General features: G+C 44.6%; 1 protein-coding gene across 22 annotated transcripts in view; it reads right to left on the bottom strand.

The window, feature by feature from the left end:
* The window catches only part of FBXW11 (F-box and WD repeat domain containing 11), a 124,708-nt gene extending 122,875 nt beyond the window's left edge, over positions 1–1,833 (bottom strand). For 3 of the 22 annotated variants that reach the window (XM_005599231.4, XM_023617244.2, XM_070233902.1), the window contains exon 1: positions 1,266–1,800. In XM_005599231.4, the coding sequence (XP_005599288.1) occupies positions 1,266–1,310 (45 nt within the window). In that variant the 5' untranslated portion in view covers positions 1,311–1,800. Of the gene's footprint in view, positions 1–1,265 lie in introns of all 22 variants that reach the window. The other 19 variants (XM_070233900.1, XM_070233904.1, XM_070233903.1 and 16 more) reach the window with 12 other exon arrangements.
* Between the last annotated feature and the right edge of the window lie 13,699 nt (positions 1,834–15,532).

Raw genomic sequence — 15,532 nt, 5'->3', positions numbered from 1 at the left:
ACATTTTCACACTGGAGAAAATCTGGCTAGGAGAACATTTTGCTGGGTTAAGTACATTCTTTCACCTTTCCTCTCAACCCTGGAGTAGAAGTTGTTACTGTGTCAGGAGAGATACAAAGAAACTGTCAAGGTTTCCACAGGAGAAACCTTGGGCATGTCCATTTGCTGAGGCAAAGACTTCCTCCTACAAACTCTCCAGAGCCCAGTTTGATTTCCCTAATGTTCAAATTGGCAGGTCATAGCTGCCATATTTTATTTCTTCCACCAAATCATTCACCAAGTAGCAAATTCTTCGCTTCTACTAGACACCCTCTCATGGTCCTGTTTCTAAAAACGCCTTCTGGCTCCAAGTCCTAAGGCAGAAGGGGGTTGGGGTTTCCGTGGGGCCAGGGAGTCTGGCCCGGCTACCACTGGTTTCTAACAGAAGAGTGATCGCTTCCCCGGGGGCCTAGGATTCTCCTTTTTGTTTGTTTGTTTTTGTAAGAAGAAAGAACTGGAGGCAGTGATGAGGACCACCCCTCCCCCTTCTTCCCCAATTTCCCAAAGCACCTCTGGAAAACGTGAAGTTACGGTTTTGCTTTCCTGGGAGATGGAATCCAGAGTACCTGGGGCCCTGCTATGCAAACATCCCTCTCGGCCGAGAAGGAAACCCTTTGTCCGAGAAGCCGGACACCACAGGGGCCCGGGTAAAAAGGCCCCTTATCCGTCACAGCCTCAAACCCAAGAGCTCCCCACCTCCATCCCTGCAGGCCTATCCTCGCATCCGCACAGCCCTGGGTTGGGGAGAGGGTGCTGAGACCCCTACTAGGACGAGAAGACCGAGGCCCTGGCCGATCTCCTTCGTACCCCCTCCCACCAACATCTCACTCGGCCTGAGTGGGGCTTCCAAGAGCGGGGCAGGCCTGGGATGGAGAAATAGAGAAAAAAAAAAATCCCCTTCTAAAAGAAGGAGAATGAGATGCTAGAACGAGGGTGAGCTAAGGCCAGAGCATAAGCGAGCGAGGGTCGTTCGAGAGATGGGCCCGGAGACAGGACAGGGAGGGAGGACCGAGGGGCATGGAGGGGGCCGGGCCAGGTCTGGCCTGAGATCTCGAGGGATTCGGAGGAACTGCGCCGGGCCCGACGCAAGGGAAGGCGGGGGCCCCAGGTCGGGGCCGAGGCGGCGGGGAAGGGCCAGAGGCGGCCTTGCGCCGGCCGTTGAGGTGGGCAGGCCCGCCCCGGGCCGGACGGACGGAAGAACGGACGGTCCAGCGGGCCGCACTCACCATGAGCTCGATGGTCTTGTCCTCAATCACCGAGTCGGGCTCCATGGCGGCCCCGCCTCGCTCTCCCCGCGCAGCAGCGAACGGCCCGGGCGGAGAAGGCGACGGCGGAGGCGGCAGAGGCGGAGGCGGCTCTCGCACCCACTCTAGCTGCCAGCCCGCCCGGGCCGCCGGCAGCTCCGCCCTCCCCCTCGGCGAACGCAGTACGCAGAGCGAGGACTACAGCTCCCAGCAGGCGCCGCGTGCCCCGCAGAGCGTTGTGGGAACGGGAAGCGCACACTACGCCAATCTCTCCTGGTAGCCCGCAGCTGAATTCTGAGCCGAAAGTAGCTCTGGACTGCGAATGCGGGACGTGCAAAGCTAAAGAATTAAGGGGTCCCTCAAGGTAGGACCTCCAAAGTGCCATGACTTCATATCCCAGAAAGCCATGCGAGTGGGCTCTCCTTCCGGCTAGTTTCTCCTGACTTCCTGGCAGCCCAAGGCTATCCGGACCGGGACGGAAACTCCGCGGCAACTCTTCGCTTGTCTGAGAGATCCTGCGTGTGCGACCGATTTCCGCACATGCGCGGTCGGTGTCCGCAGTCCCCACATGACGCTTAGGGAGCGGCGCGGCTGATCCGCGAGCGCCGGGTGGTAGGGACAGATGTTGGAGACAGGTGGGTTCTAGGTGCGTTAGGAGGGCATGGTCTTGGGGCTCAGGTGTGAGAGGGGCCAGCGAGCCAGAGAAGCTCGGGCAAGGGAGGAGGCTCTGCGAGTTTGGGCACCCCAGGAGCGAGAGGTTTGGAGATTTCGTTGGGGAGAGGGGTTATGGAAGTGAACTGTGGTTCTGTCTATATGCACCGCGAACTGAGGAGTTGAGCGATGAAAGGGAACCTGTGTATAGTGAGCCCCTCTTCGTTCGTTCGGAAAATGTTTATTAAACTTCCAGCCACTGCCAGGTACCAGTTCGAAACATTACAGACAAGGCCTCTGTTCTCACGGAGCTTAATTCTGATAGGGAGAAGACAGACATTAACCAAAAGCGAAGAACACAGCTGGAGACCTGGAGAACTCCTAGTGAATTCTGCCTCCAGCTCTGTGTGAACTCGGTCAGATCTGTCAGTGCCCTCTAACCAAAGACCGCCAGGGACACACTGAGAGGTGAACAAGCTGGGTGTGTTATGGGTTGCAGTGAGGGAGGACACACACCATGAGGAACCGTCGGGGCATCTCAGTTAGAGTTGTGAGGTTATCCGGGAGAGGGTTTAAGGAAGTGAGGCTTTACTCTGGATTAGATGCTGTCAGGAAGTGGGGGTAATTCTCTGATTGGGCATCTCCAGAATTCTTGCCTGAAAGGAGGGAACACTAGACTGAGACTGAAACTGTAGTTGGTAAAGAAGCTGAAGCCCCTCATTAGCCAGCATAGGGGATGTTTGCTCATTTTTTGTGGTTTGGACAATGTTCATGTTGTATCTGTGTTCAGATATAATTAAGGATTGGTCTTGTTTTTTGTCTTGATCTATCACGGTCACCGAATGGCCTCGTCTGATGTTTGTATTCTATGAAATTATGTTCCACAGAGGCCAGGCTGTCATCTAGTAACATTACAGCCCAGCTGATTGTGCCAGGCCAGCTTCCAAATGTCAGAAGCTGCTTTCCCTTTCTCAAGTGTTTTGAGTTTTCTGCACCTGTAAATTGAGGGAACTGGATGACCTAGAAATCTTTCCATTTCCAAGGACCAAGTTCTGACAGTAATTTGTATGCATGCAGGACACAGTGTAAGTTCTGTGCAGGTAGAGTTTGAAGTTTCATTGTCCTTATCTAGTGCTTTCCACCAAGGAAACTGAAAAAGAAGTGATAGGAAGGAGGAGCACAGAATTGGAAAGTTACTACCACTGACTTGCTATCTGAATTTTGCAAGACCCCTTCCCTTTTCTGGGCCTTGGGACATTCATTAGTAAAACAAAGGGGTTGGAATAAACGACCTCTGTTTCAGTTACCTATTGCATCATAATAAATCACCCCAAGACTTAGTAGCTTAAAATAAAAGTGGTTTATTATTTTTTACAATTGTGTGAGTTGACCGGACTCAGCTGGGCCCACATAGTATAAGCTGAGATTACTCATGGGACTCCAGTCAGCTGGGAGCTCATCAAAACAGCTTCTCATCTTCTAAGGCCTCTCTTCTCCACCTGGCTTCTTATCATGCAAACTTCTGCATGGCGACTAGCTTCGAGAGGACAAGCTTCAGTGAGCAAATGCTTGTCAAACCTTTGGTTGCACTACACTCGTTAACGTCCCATTATCCAAAGCAAGTTATATCGTCAAGCCCAGAGTCAATGTAGGAAGGGACTAGACAAGGTTATGAATACAGAGAGTCAGGGTTCATTAGAGGCCACCAATGTAACAGCCAACCAAGACCTCTAAGGTCCCAGTACTCGCCACAGAACTTAGCACGTGTGGTTAGGGTAAGAGTCACAAGCTGAATATGACCCCCTAACACGTATGTTCATTCTACACCATCTATTTTATCGTTTTAAGATGTGACAGTTTCACATTTTAAAATCTGAATTTCCAGCTTCTCATGAAAAATTCAACTCACTATACTGGATCTGAATGGCAACAATATACAAGGGTTAAATAGCATCTGCCTTCTTTATACGAAGCATGTACTCGATAGATTTCCTCTGTCACCATCACTCCCTGTTTGTCATATATGGGTGCTTCCCTCATTTAAGTTGTGTGCCTAACCATGTAGATATTTGAGTTTGCAACCCTTGGCGTTGGATCTGTACTGGAGATAACTCCAGATTTTTGTCCTTTTATTAAAACCATATCCCACCTTCAGAGGAAAAAGTACTAATATTATTGGGTCAGATTCTAGGAGCGCAGTGAGATTATGAAGTCATGCATGTGATAGAAGTTTTAACCAAGCTAGCTGAGAGGCAACCAAGGCTGATGAACCAAGGCTTAGCACTTTGCTCTCTCCTCTTCTCCAACAAGAACTCAGGTGCTCCGTATGTTTCTTGCTTCAGACTTGGTGCTAGCTTGTGATTAGATTTGGTCATAGATAAAGGCAGAAGCCCTTGAGGCATATTTTCCCCTCAGTTTTTCAGATAGCTCTGCACTGGGGTTTACAAGACATCATAACAATGAAGTGGTACAGGTCCGTGATCCCTTAACTGAAACCCTGAGGTCCAGATATGTTTCAGAATTCAGAATCGCTTATATTGTACAAAGGCAGGATGGGGTACGGTACTGTAATGTAACACTCCCAGTGGGGTCTAGGACAGCACTTCATAATCAAATACATTGTTTTTTCTGCAGCAGAACATGTGCATGCCTGTTATCAATTTATACCCTCTCAGCTCCAAATCCATCCTTCTTTTCCATGCTTTGAAGTACTGGAGTGGGACCCTGTAAATATTTCTCCTCTGCCAGCTGGGGCAGTGTTTAACTTTGTCAACAGAGAGCTCTAGAAGAACACAGCCGAATGGAGAGCCTCCTCTTCCTGGTCCCAGTATACCTTCTTTTCCTCCTTGCCTTTGTGGCACACAGCAGCACATGGTTTGCAGAACTGGATCCCCTGCTCTTCCACACGGGTGGCTGGGACATCCCGAGGGTAGCTTCCCAGTGAGTTCAGTGACAGCTCAGCAGGCAGTTTCCTGCTTGCCAGCCCCAATCTGTAGCACTCAGCAAACTTCACCCTCCGATGGGCCGTAACTACCCTCTCTCCTGTGAAGCCTGAATCTCAGCCTGGCGGTGAGGTTGGGAGGGCTCCTCAAGTTTGTTGCTTCTTTGGGTACTCTGCTTCAGCACGAAAGGTAGTGGCTGCTCCCTATAGCTTCTATTTCTGTATTCTTTAGAGTTGTCTTTACCCCTTAGTACCTAGTACTTTGTTGCTAGTTAATAATTCTCTTTATTAAATTTTAAGAGAATATGGCAGATGTGAGGGTGTGTCACTTCCAAGACTAGATGATAAGAGGTTGTGGCTTCCTCCTTGCTCCCTCTCTTGGGTCACTCACTGGGGGAAGCCAGCTGCCATGTCATGAGGACATTCAGGCAACCCTCTGGAGGTGTCCACATGGTAAGGAACTGAGGCCACCTGCCAACACCCAGCACTTACTTGCCAGGCCTGTGAGTGAGCCATTTTGGAAGTGGCTCCTCCTGCCCCACTCAAGCCTTCAGATGACTATAGCCTCAGTCAGCATCTTGACCTAGTGAGAGACCCTGAGCCAGAACCACCCATCTAAGCCATTCCTGCATCCCTGGCCCACAAGAGACTGTGTGAGATAGTGTTTCTTATTTTAAGTTGCTAAATTTGAGCTAATTTGTTATACATCAGTAAATACTAAGAGAGGTACCAAAAAGAAAAAAAGGTAATTCAAAATATTGGGCTCAAATCTCTTTTAATCGAGGCACCATAAACCCTTGGTGGGGCTTTGTCTCTTTCCTTTTCTTATGAATGCTGTTGAAGGTAAAGAGTAGCATTTTCAAGTGGTATATTTTGACCTATGACGAGGTTTTTGAATTCAGATACATTATAGAGAGGGATAGTGCACTGAAATTTTGACTTGTCATTTCCAACTAACGTCAGAGAATGCAATTCTGTTGAGGGAGAATCTTGTGAAACCATAGGAAAGAGGGTGTTGGTAAGAAGTGTTAAGGGCAGCAGCCCCCTATTTTATCCACATAACAAGGCTCCGTGCCTTATTCAGCTATCTGTAGAATCCAGAAAAAAAGGTAGTTATCATGAAGTACATATTAGCACATTTATTTGAACTGAAAAACAAGCCAGACTTTTTTCTGACAGAGCCTAATTTGGTTGACTGGTTTGGTAAGACTGTGTTTGCCAATCATAGATATTAGATGGGTTGAATCTTTACTTCCACAATTTTTAGGTAAATACATTTAAAGCACATAAGTAAAAACATTTCATGAATTAATTTATTTGGCAAACATGTATTGAAATCAATATTTGTTTTTTCCCAACCCTTTTTAAACTTATTGGGTTACATAAGACACCTCCAGTGAGCTGATAAAGAACAGTTGTGTTAGTCAGAAGAGAATATTCTATGCCACAGTGGCAAATTAACCCTGTGTATCAGTCAGAATTCAGTCAGAGAAGCAGAACCACTGAGTGTATTAAGGGATTTTTTACAAAGAGTCGACCTTACATAATTGTCAAATCTAGTTAAGCAATCTCTGTAAGGCTGTTGTCTTCACAGTATACACTGGATCTTAAAGTCCCTGGGATAGGCAGTCAGGATGAAAAGATGGATGTAAGATGAGGGAGAGCAAGCATGAATCGGACTGGAGTCCATAAGGACAGACTGAAACCTGTGTCAGTTCTTAGAGCCTGTAAACTTGCTGGTATGGCTGTCCTGCAGAGGCTGGAGCCCTTTGTCACAGAGGCACATACACCTGACGCTAGAATTGGAGAAACTGAAGGAGGCTCTAAAGGAACGTGGAGCAATTGCAGACCCAGCCACTCCTTACATGAAGGAGGTGTGCGAGTGGATCAATGACTGTGTATATGGGCTACAAAATGGGTACAGTTTCGCTTCCACTCTCCAAGTCCCACTGAATCTACTTTGTGGCCCACCCTCAGAAACACAGAGGAATAGAATTAGGGAAATGTAATTCAGCCTAGCCAAGCTGACACATTAGTAAGTTTCCACATCCTGGAAACATAGTGGCTTAATACATATATTTTGTTCATGCAAAGTCCAAAGGGGTCAGCTAGCCCTCTATCTTATAATTATGCCGTCTGGAATCCATGGTCTCCAGTACTGCTGGAGCAGAGGGGGCGATGGGGAGGCTCACCAGCCTTATCTCAGAAGCACCTTATTCCTGCTCACTGTTTGGTGGACTGCACATAATCACCTGGCCCCAAGAAGCTGCAAGGGAAGCTGAACAATGCCCTTTTCCGGTATGCCCAGAAGACAGAAAAGGAAGCAGGATTTGGTGAGCACATAAGATCGTGTAATTAATCATCATTTAATAAATCTTGGGAAAGACTTTTTGGTATACTTCCTAGAAAATGAGAAAGTGAATTTTTCCAGTGACTATAAAAAACCCTTGTACTAGTCAGGTGGTTTCCAAGTTTGCTCAACAAAATTGAAGGAGGATTGAACTGAGTTTTAATGATAATTTAAAATAATTTTGCTGACAGATCACTATGTAATTTTTAACATAATAACTTGGAAAGAATCCAAAGAAGTTGTATAACATGGCTGTGAAACAACTTTCATTCTTATATGAACAAGTCTTCTCAGAACTAACATCAGAAAACCGAGACCTAAAAATAAACTCGATGGCTGAATCTTGTCTCATTCCAGCAACAAATAATATTCATGCACGGATATGCAAACTATTATTTTAATTATTTGCTGATTTAAAGATGTAGTTCCAATAAAATTCTGTGTTTATGTTTAATCATTATCAAAATGTCAGTGTACTTATTGTTTGACAATTGTTCTTAATAACAATTATAATGATAATTTAATGCAAAAAGTTTTTTGCTAATATTTTGAGACTGTGATCACAGAAAATAAAAATTATAGCATAATATGCAGAAGAGAAGTATGATAAGGTGAGCAAAGACTTTCAAACATAAAATTCCTTGGGGAAAATGGAATGGAGATAAGAGTTCAGGGAGAAAAAAAGAATGATAAAAAATTTCCTCCTATTAGAAAATAGGTTACTCAGGTATATTTTAAAAGGATAATGGTATAAAATTGTCATATATTTAAATTTCATTGAGAAAAGTGACAACAGTTTATTTTTTTATTTAAATTTTTTTTGCTGAGGAAGATTCACCCTGAGCTAACATGTCTTGCCAACTTCCTCTTTTTGTATGTGAGTCACCACCACAGCATGGCCACTGGCAAGTGGTGTAGGTCCACACCTTGGAACCTAACCCAGCCTCTGAACTGAAGCCCACTGAACTTAACCTCTAGGCCCCTGGGGCTGGCCCAACAGTTTTATTTATTTATTTATTTTTAGGAAGATTAGCCCTGAGCTAACTGCTGGCAATCCTCTTTTTGCTGAGGAATACTGGTGCTGAGCTAACATCCGTGCCCATCTTCCTCTCCTTTGTATGTGGGACGCCTGCCACAGCATGGCTTGCCAAGTGGTGCCATGTCCGCACCCGGGATCCAAACCAGCAAACCCCAGGCCACTGAGCAGAACAACCACTGTGCCACTGGGCCGGCCCCTATTCTTTTTTATTTTTTTTTTTTTTTTGTGAGGAAGATTGGCCCTGAGCTAACATATGTGCCATCTTCCTCTATTTTGTATATAGGATGCTGCCACAGTATGGCTTGATGAGTAGTATGTAGGTCTGCACCCTGGATCCAAACCCGTGAGCCCTGGGCCACCAAAGCAGAGCGTGCGAACCTAACCACTACACCACCAGGCCAGCCCCAACCAACAGTTTTGTTTTTAAATGTCAATATTTATAATACATTGAAAATTACATTCGTTTCAGCTATTTGAATTTATGCTAAAAAATTTTAGATATTTTAAGAAATGAGTAATTGCATAACGTTTCAAAATTCTTTTGGGGGATACAGAAGAAAAAAGGTTGAAGACCATTACTCTAGATGACTCTGGCAACTGCAGAAAGGGCCCTGGTATCCCAAGTGCCAGACTGGCAAGCCTGCAACCTTGAACAAGCATAGACATCTGCCAAGAAGTCCTTGGCCTGCATGTGAAAGAAGTGGATTTGGAAAATAGCTCCCCTCAATAATAACTGGAGACTACCAGTTAGAGTAATCATCAGAGAGCCAATCCACTGGCCCCGCTTCTCAGCCCGAGGAGCTCTGCAGTGGGCTGCCCGCCACAGCGCTGAAGGCTGTGAGCAGCTGAGCTCCGCCGCGCCTTTCCAGCCTCTCTTCTCACTGCTGGCCCTCCCCTCCAGTTCCTGCTCTCCGCATTTCTCTGGACAGACCATCAGCCCTCACAGCTCCTTGCCTCATGCTTGCCGGTCCCTCTCCGGTGGTTCTTCTCCCATACCAAGGAAGACAAGATGGGTGCTTACAAATGGGGTACAAAACGAGAGCCATCAAGAGGCAGGGCCGTGCAGAATTCAGCAACTTGGCTGTGAACTTTTTGCCAGAGCCTATCCCAGGCCCTTCTGGAGGCTCTAAGCAGCTTACAGGTTCCAAGTATTGAGAAATTTATCTTGGGGCTGGCCCCATGGCCGAGTGGTTAAGTTCGCACGCTCCGCTGCAGGCGGCCCAGTGTTTCGTTGGTTCGAATCCTGGGCGCGGACATGGCACTGCTCATCAAACCACGCTGAGGCAGCGTCCCACGTGCCACAACTAGAAGGACCCACAACGAAGAATACACAACTATGTACCGGGAGGCTTTGGGGAGAAAAAGGAAAAAAATAAAATCTTTAAAAAAAAAAAGAAAAAAAAAGAAACTTATCCTAAGGAATATCCTAAATTCTGAGGAAACAGGCCAGCAGAGAACAAGCAAGGAGGGATGAAGTTATATAGGGATCTCCTGATGAACTCGATACCAGCTGCTAGAACACAGAGTTTATGAGACTGAGGTTTCAAGCATTAATCCCAGTGAGTTTTGCTCGTGTTTTCAGTTTATGGTCTCTTGTTGATGGCCTTATTCTGTTCCCTCCCACCTGAATAGGAGTTGTGTGCCTGCCTCTGCCTTTTTCCTCTCTGCTAGAGGAGCTTTGTAACTAGTAGGGGCTCAGAATTACCAAACTTGGAGCCAAGTATATGCGCAAGGAGCCTTATCTCTGTAACAGGATGTTAAAATGGGACTCTTTCAGTCCAGAGTTTCAGCTGTGGCCTCAAAGGTGAAAACAATAGGTGCCATTTTAATGCAAAGTCTTAGATGAAATCTGGAAGGCTTGCAAAGAAGGTTGTCAGAAGAACTAGTTCTGCCAGCCACTCAGCCCATCCCCTGCTTTGAGGATGTCCAGGAGAGGCTTGGAGACTGACGGGCAGACTTGGGAGAGGAGTTAGAGAATTCTTCCCTCCCAGAAGTGCCCAAGTGCACCCCAGGGGTCTTCAGGGACCACTCAGAGATACTGATGTGTGTCCCCAGAGTTAGGAAACATGGGCTCTGGTTCCTCATTCATGTCTGAAAAAGTAATGTGTAGGTAGGTCAGAGGCTGAGTGGGAGCATCCTGTGGCCACAGACAGTTGAGACCTTCTTAGGAAGGTCGTACACTTCCAAAGTTCTGAAGGTCAAAGATGCGTGTTTTGTGGGAGCCAGCTGTAGATTCCACAAAAAGATTGTCTTGAAATAGCTGCTCACCAAGAGGACCACTTGGAGGGTCAGGGTGATCCCAACAGGTGTGCCCTGTGAGGTGTCCACCACAGGAAGCCAGAGATTAAGAGGGGAATGGGGTTTCAGGCAGCTAGCCAAAGGAGGTCTCTCTCATATCTGGGAATAACAGGAACCCCAAAAGTACCCCATGAGAGAAGACACCAGGATTTGACATGAAATGAAACACTTAGGAGATACTGGTGCCAGATTCCAAAGGGACAAGTCAAGACATTTTCTCCCCTGCCTGAGGTTGGGTTCCCCAGAAGCAGACCCTGGGATGAGGATACTGTACAAGTGTTTATTAAGAAGGGCTTAATTAAGAAGTGCTCCCAGAAGAAATCCATTAGGGAGTTGGGGAAGCGAGAAAGGCAGGTTACTCTGCAGGCAGAGTTCCACAGAAAGGAGTTGGAGCTTCAGCCTGATGCTGCATGAGTGCTCCAGAATGGAGGTTCCTCCTCAGAGTTTGTCCCGACTTGAGGTGAGGGCGCTGGGCTTCCGAGTCCTAGGTCAGTCAGTCAGCGCCCAGGCACTTCTGGCTCTCTGTGCTTCCGGCGAGAACAGTATGAGTCAGAATGGAGAGCACTGGAAGCCAGGGGAGAAGGTTAAAGGGATCTGGGTGGAGCATTAACAGTGTCTGCGGAGATCATCCCAGTACTGCTCAGATCTACTTGTATTTTACATTAAATTCATCCCGTCGCTGCTGCTTCAGGATCGGAATCGGTCACGATTTTTTAGGGGGAAATTTAGAAGAAGGTCAGGGGGTGAACTACAACCTCCTCTGCTGCAGTTGGTCCGAAGGCTGTAAATAACAATCCGTCACCTTCCTCTCTGTGTGCTCTAGAGTCCCCTCACCCTGGACTGATACTTCCGCTGTTGGCGGTGGCCTGCCTTGAAGGGTGTCTCAGACCTTCATCCCTGAGGGGTCGGAGGCCCAGGATACCCACGCCTTTATCAAGCTAGGATTGCCGTGATTGGCCGTTCACCATTACAACTGCCCTGAGATTGCAGGGCTCACTGAGCTAGTACACTGAGGGCACATGCGTGGCGCCCCTTCCATCCTCCCTCATAGGGGAATGTACAAGTCCTGCTCTGGTTCTTTTCAATGGTTCGTCGCATCTGCCTGGGCTCCTCTAGCCAAGTCTTCTGTATTCATTTCCCTCTTATTTCCCTTCTGCAGTCTCAGTTGTCTGTGTTAGTTTCCCGTGGCTACCACAGCAAATTACCACAAGCCTAGTGTCTTAAAACAACAGAAATCTATTCTCTCACAGTTCTGGAGGCCAGAAGTCTGAAATCAAGGCATGGACAGGACCACACTCCCTCAAAGGCTCTAAGGGAGATTCCTTCCTTTCCTCTTTTTTTTAATTTTTCTTCCATTTTTTAATTGTGGTGAAATAGACATAACAAAATTTATCATTTTAACCATTTTTAAGTGTACAAGTTCAGTGGCGTTAAGTATATTCACATTGTTGTACAACCATCGCCACCATCCATCTCCAGAACTTTTTTCTTTTTCCCAAAGTGAAACTCCATACCCGTTAGACACTAACTCCCCATTCCCCCTCCCCACAGCCCCCAGCAACCACTGTTCTGCTTTCTGATTCCGTGAATTTGACTCCTCTGGATAGTTCATGAGTGGAATCATACAGTATTTGTTCTGTTGTGACTGGCTTGTTTCACTTAGCATAACATCTTCAAGTTTCATCTGTGTTGTAGCGTGTGTCAGAATGCCTTTCCTTTTTAGGGCTGAATGATATTCCACTGTGTGTATATACCACATTTTTGTTTATCCATTCTTCTGTTGATAGACAGTTGGGTTGCTTCCACCTTTTGAATTGTGAATAATTGTGAATAATGCTGCTGTGAACATGGGTGTACAAATCTCTCTTGAAGCCTTGTTTTCAGTTCTTTGGGGTATATACTCAGGAGTGGAATTGCTAGATCATATGGTAATTTTACTTTTAATTTTTTGAGGAACTGCCATTACTGTTCTCCACAGCAGCTGCACCATTTTACATTCCCACCAGCAATGCACAAATGTTCCAATTTCTTCACGTTCTCACCAACTCCTCTTATTTTCTGTTTTGTTTTTTTATGGTAACCATCCTAATGGGTGAAGTGGTATCTCATTGTAGTTTTGATTTACATCTCCCTTGTCATTAGTGATGTTGAGCATCTTCTTATGTGCTTATTGATCATTTGTATATCTTATTTGGAGAAATGTCTATTCAAGTATTATACCCACTTTTTAATCTGGTTGTTTTCTGGGTTTTTGTTGTTGTTGAGTTGTAGGAGTTCTTTATATATTCTGGATATTGATTCCTTTCCAGATATATGATTTGCACACATTTTCTCCCATTCTGTAGTTGCCTTTTCGTTCTGTTGATAGGATCCTTTGATGTACAAAAGTCATAAATTTTGATGTTTTTCTTTTGTTGCCTGTGTTTTTTGGGTCATATCCAAGAAATTATTGCCGATCCAATGTCATGAAGCTTTCCCCTTATGTTCTTCTAAGAGTTTTATAGTTTTAGCTCTTACATTTAGGTCTTTGATCCACTTTGAGTTCATTTTTGTTTATGGTATAAAATAAGGGTCCGACTTTATTCTTTTGGCTTTCTTACCTCTTCCAGCTTCTGCTGGTTCCTGGTATTTCTTTTCTTTTGGCAGCATAATTCCAATTTCTGTCTCTGTCTTCACATGGCCTTCTTCCCTTTGTCTCTTTCTTTTTCCTCTGCTCTGTATCTTATAAAGAACCCATCACTGGCCCACCCTAATCTAGGATGATCTTATCTTGAGATCTTTACCTTAATTGCATCTACAAAAACCCTTATTCCAAATAAGGTAACATTCTGAGATTCTCGATATACATATTTTGGGAGGGACCACTATTCAGCCCACTAAGATATCCATCCTAATCTCTTTTGCCACAAGCAATTTTACTACCAATCCTTATGTTCCTTTTCCTTAGAACAATCTTTAGCATCCTCTGCTGCATGCTACTTATGGAACTCCACTCAACCCACTTAGCACCAGTCATGATCTATTGGCTTTTTAACTATAACTCTTCATTATTTTCACGGTGGTTGCTTAGGGATTATAGTATACCTCCTTAACATTTCACAGTCTGCTTAGAATTGATATTTTGACCCTACACGAAAATATAGAAACCTTGCAACTAAATGGGTCCATTTATTCCTTCTCGTCTTTTATGCCGTAAATGTCATGTGTATTATATCTACATACATTATAAACCTCACAAGGCAAAGTTATATATTTTGCTTTAAACACCGTTGTGTATTTCTTTTAAAAATCAGAGGAAAAAATAGTCTTTTGTATTTACCCAGTTATTTGCCATTTGTGATTCTCTTTATTTTTTGCTGAATATCCAGTTTTCCATCTGGAATCATTTCCTTTTAGTCTAAAGAACTTCCTGTAGTATTTCTTGTAGTGCATCTCTCCTGGCAATGAATTCTTCTGGTTTTTCTTTTATCTGTTAATGTCTTTATTTGTCCATCATTCTTGAAGGATATTTTAGCTGGATTTAAAATTTTGGTTTGAGCAGTTTTTCTTTCCACGCTTAAAGATGTTGGTCTTCTGTATTCGTTTCCTAGGGCTCCTGTACAAAATTAACCCAAAGTTTGTTTGTGGCTTAGAACAAAAGAAATTTGTTCTCTCACAGTTGTAAAGGCCAGAGGTCCAAAATCAAGGTGTGGGCAGGTCTGCACTGCCTCCAAAGGGTTTAGGAAAGAATCCTTCCTTACCTCTTCCACCTTCCGGGGGCTCTAGGCATTGTTTTGCCTCTGTATTTCTCTTCTTATAAGGACACTTGTCATAGGATTTAGGGCACACCTAGTTAGTACAGAATGATCTCATCTCAAGATCCTTAACTTAATTACATCCGCAAAGACCCTTTTTCCAAATAAGCTCACAGTCACAGATACCAGGGGTTAGGACTAAGACATATCTTTTTTTTTTAATTGAGATATAATTGACATATAACATTATATTAGTTTCAGGTGTACAACATACTGATTTGATATCTATACATATTGCAAAATGATTACCACAGTAAATCTAGTTAACATCCATCACCATACGTAGTTACAAATTTTTTTTCTTATGATGAGGACTTTTAAGATCTGCTCTTTTAGCAACTTTCAAATATACAGCACAGTATTTTTAACTATAGTCATCACACTGTACACTATACCCCATGACTTATGTATTTTATAACTGGAAATTAATACCTTTTGACCCCCTTCACCCATTTCACCCACCCCCTCCTACCCCCCACCTCTGGCAATCACCAATCTATTCTCTAAACCTATCAGTTTGGTTTTTTGTTTGTGTTTAGACTCCAAATATAAGTGAGATCATATGATATTTGTCTTTATCTGTCTGACATTTCACTTAGTGTAATGCCCTCATGTTGTTGCAAATAACAAGACTTCCTTCTTTTTTATGGCTGAATAATATTCCATTGTGTGTATAACCACATCTTCTTTATGCATTCATTCATTAATAGACACTTAGATTGCTTCCTTGTCTTGGCTACAGTAAATAATGCTACAATAAACATGGGCTACAGATAACTCTCTTCAAGTTAGTGTTTTCACTTCCTTTGGGTAAATACCCAGAAGTGGAATTGCTGGATCATATGGTAGTTCTATATTTCATTTTTGAGGAACCTCCATACACTGTTTTGTATAGTGGCTGCACCAATTTACATTCCCACTCAGAGTGCACAAGGGTTCCCTCTTCACCATGTACTTGCCAACACTTATTATGTCTTGTCTTTTTGATCATACCCATTCCAGTAGATGTGAGGTGATATCTCATTGTGCTTTTGATTTGCATTTCCCTGACGATTACCGATGTTGAGCACCCTTGCTTGTACTGTTGGCCGTCTGTACGTCTTCATTAGAAAAACGTCTATTCAGATCCTCTGCCCATTTTTTAAATCTGATTCTTTCTTTTTTCTATTGAGTTGT

The sequence above is a fragment of the Equus caballus genome, chromosome 14 (assembly GCF_041296265.1).
Source record: "Equus caballus isolate H_3958 breed thoroughbred chromosome 14, TB-T2T, whole genome shotgun sequence".
Classification (NCBI taxonomy): domain Eukaryota; kingdom Metazoa; phylum Chordata; class Mammalia; order Perissodactyla; family Equidae; genus Equus; species Equus caballus.
Note: the sequence above shows the minus strand (reverse complement) of the source record. Positions and strands in the feature narration are given on the sequence as shown.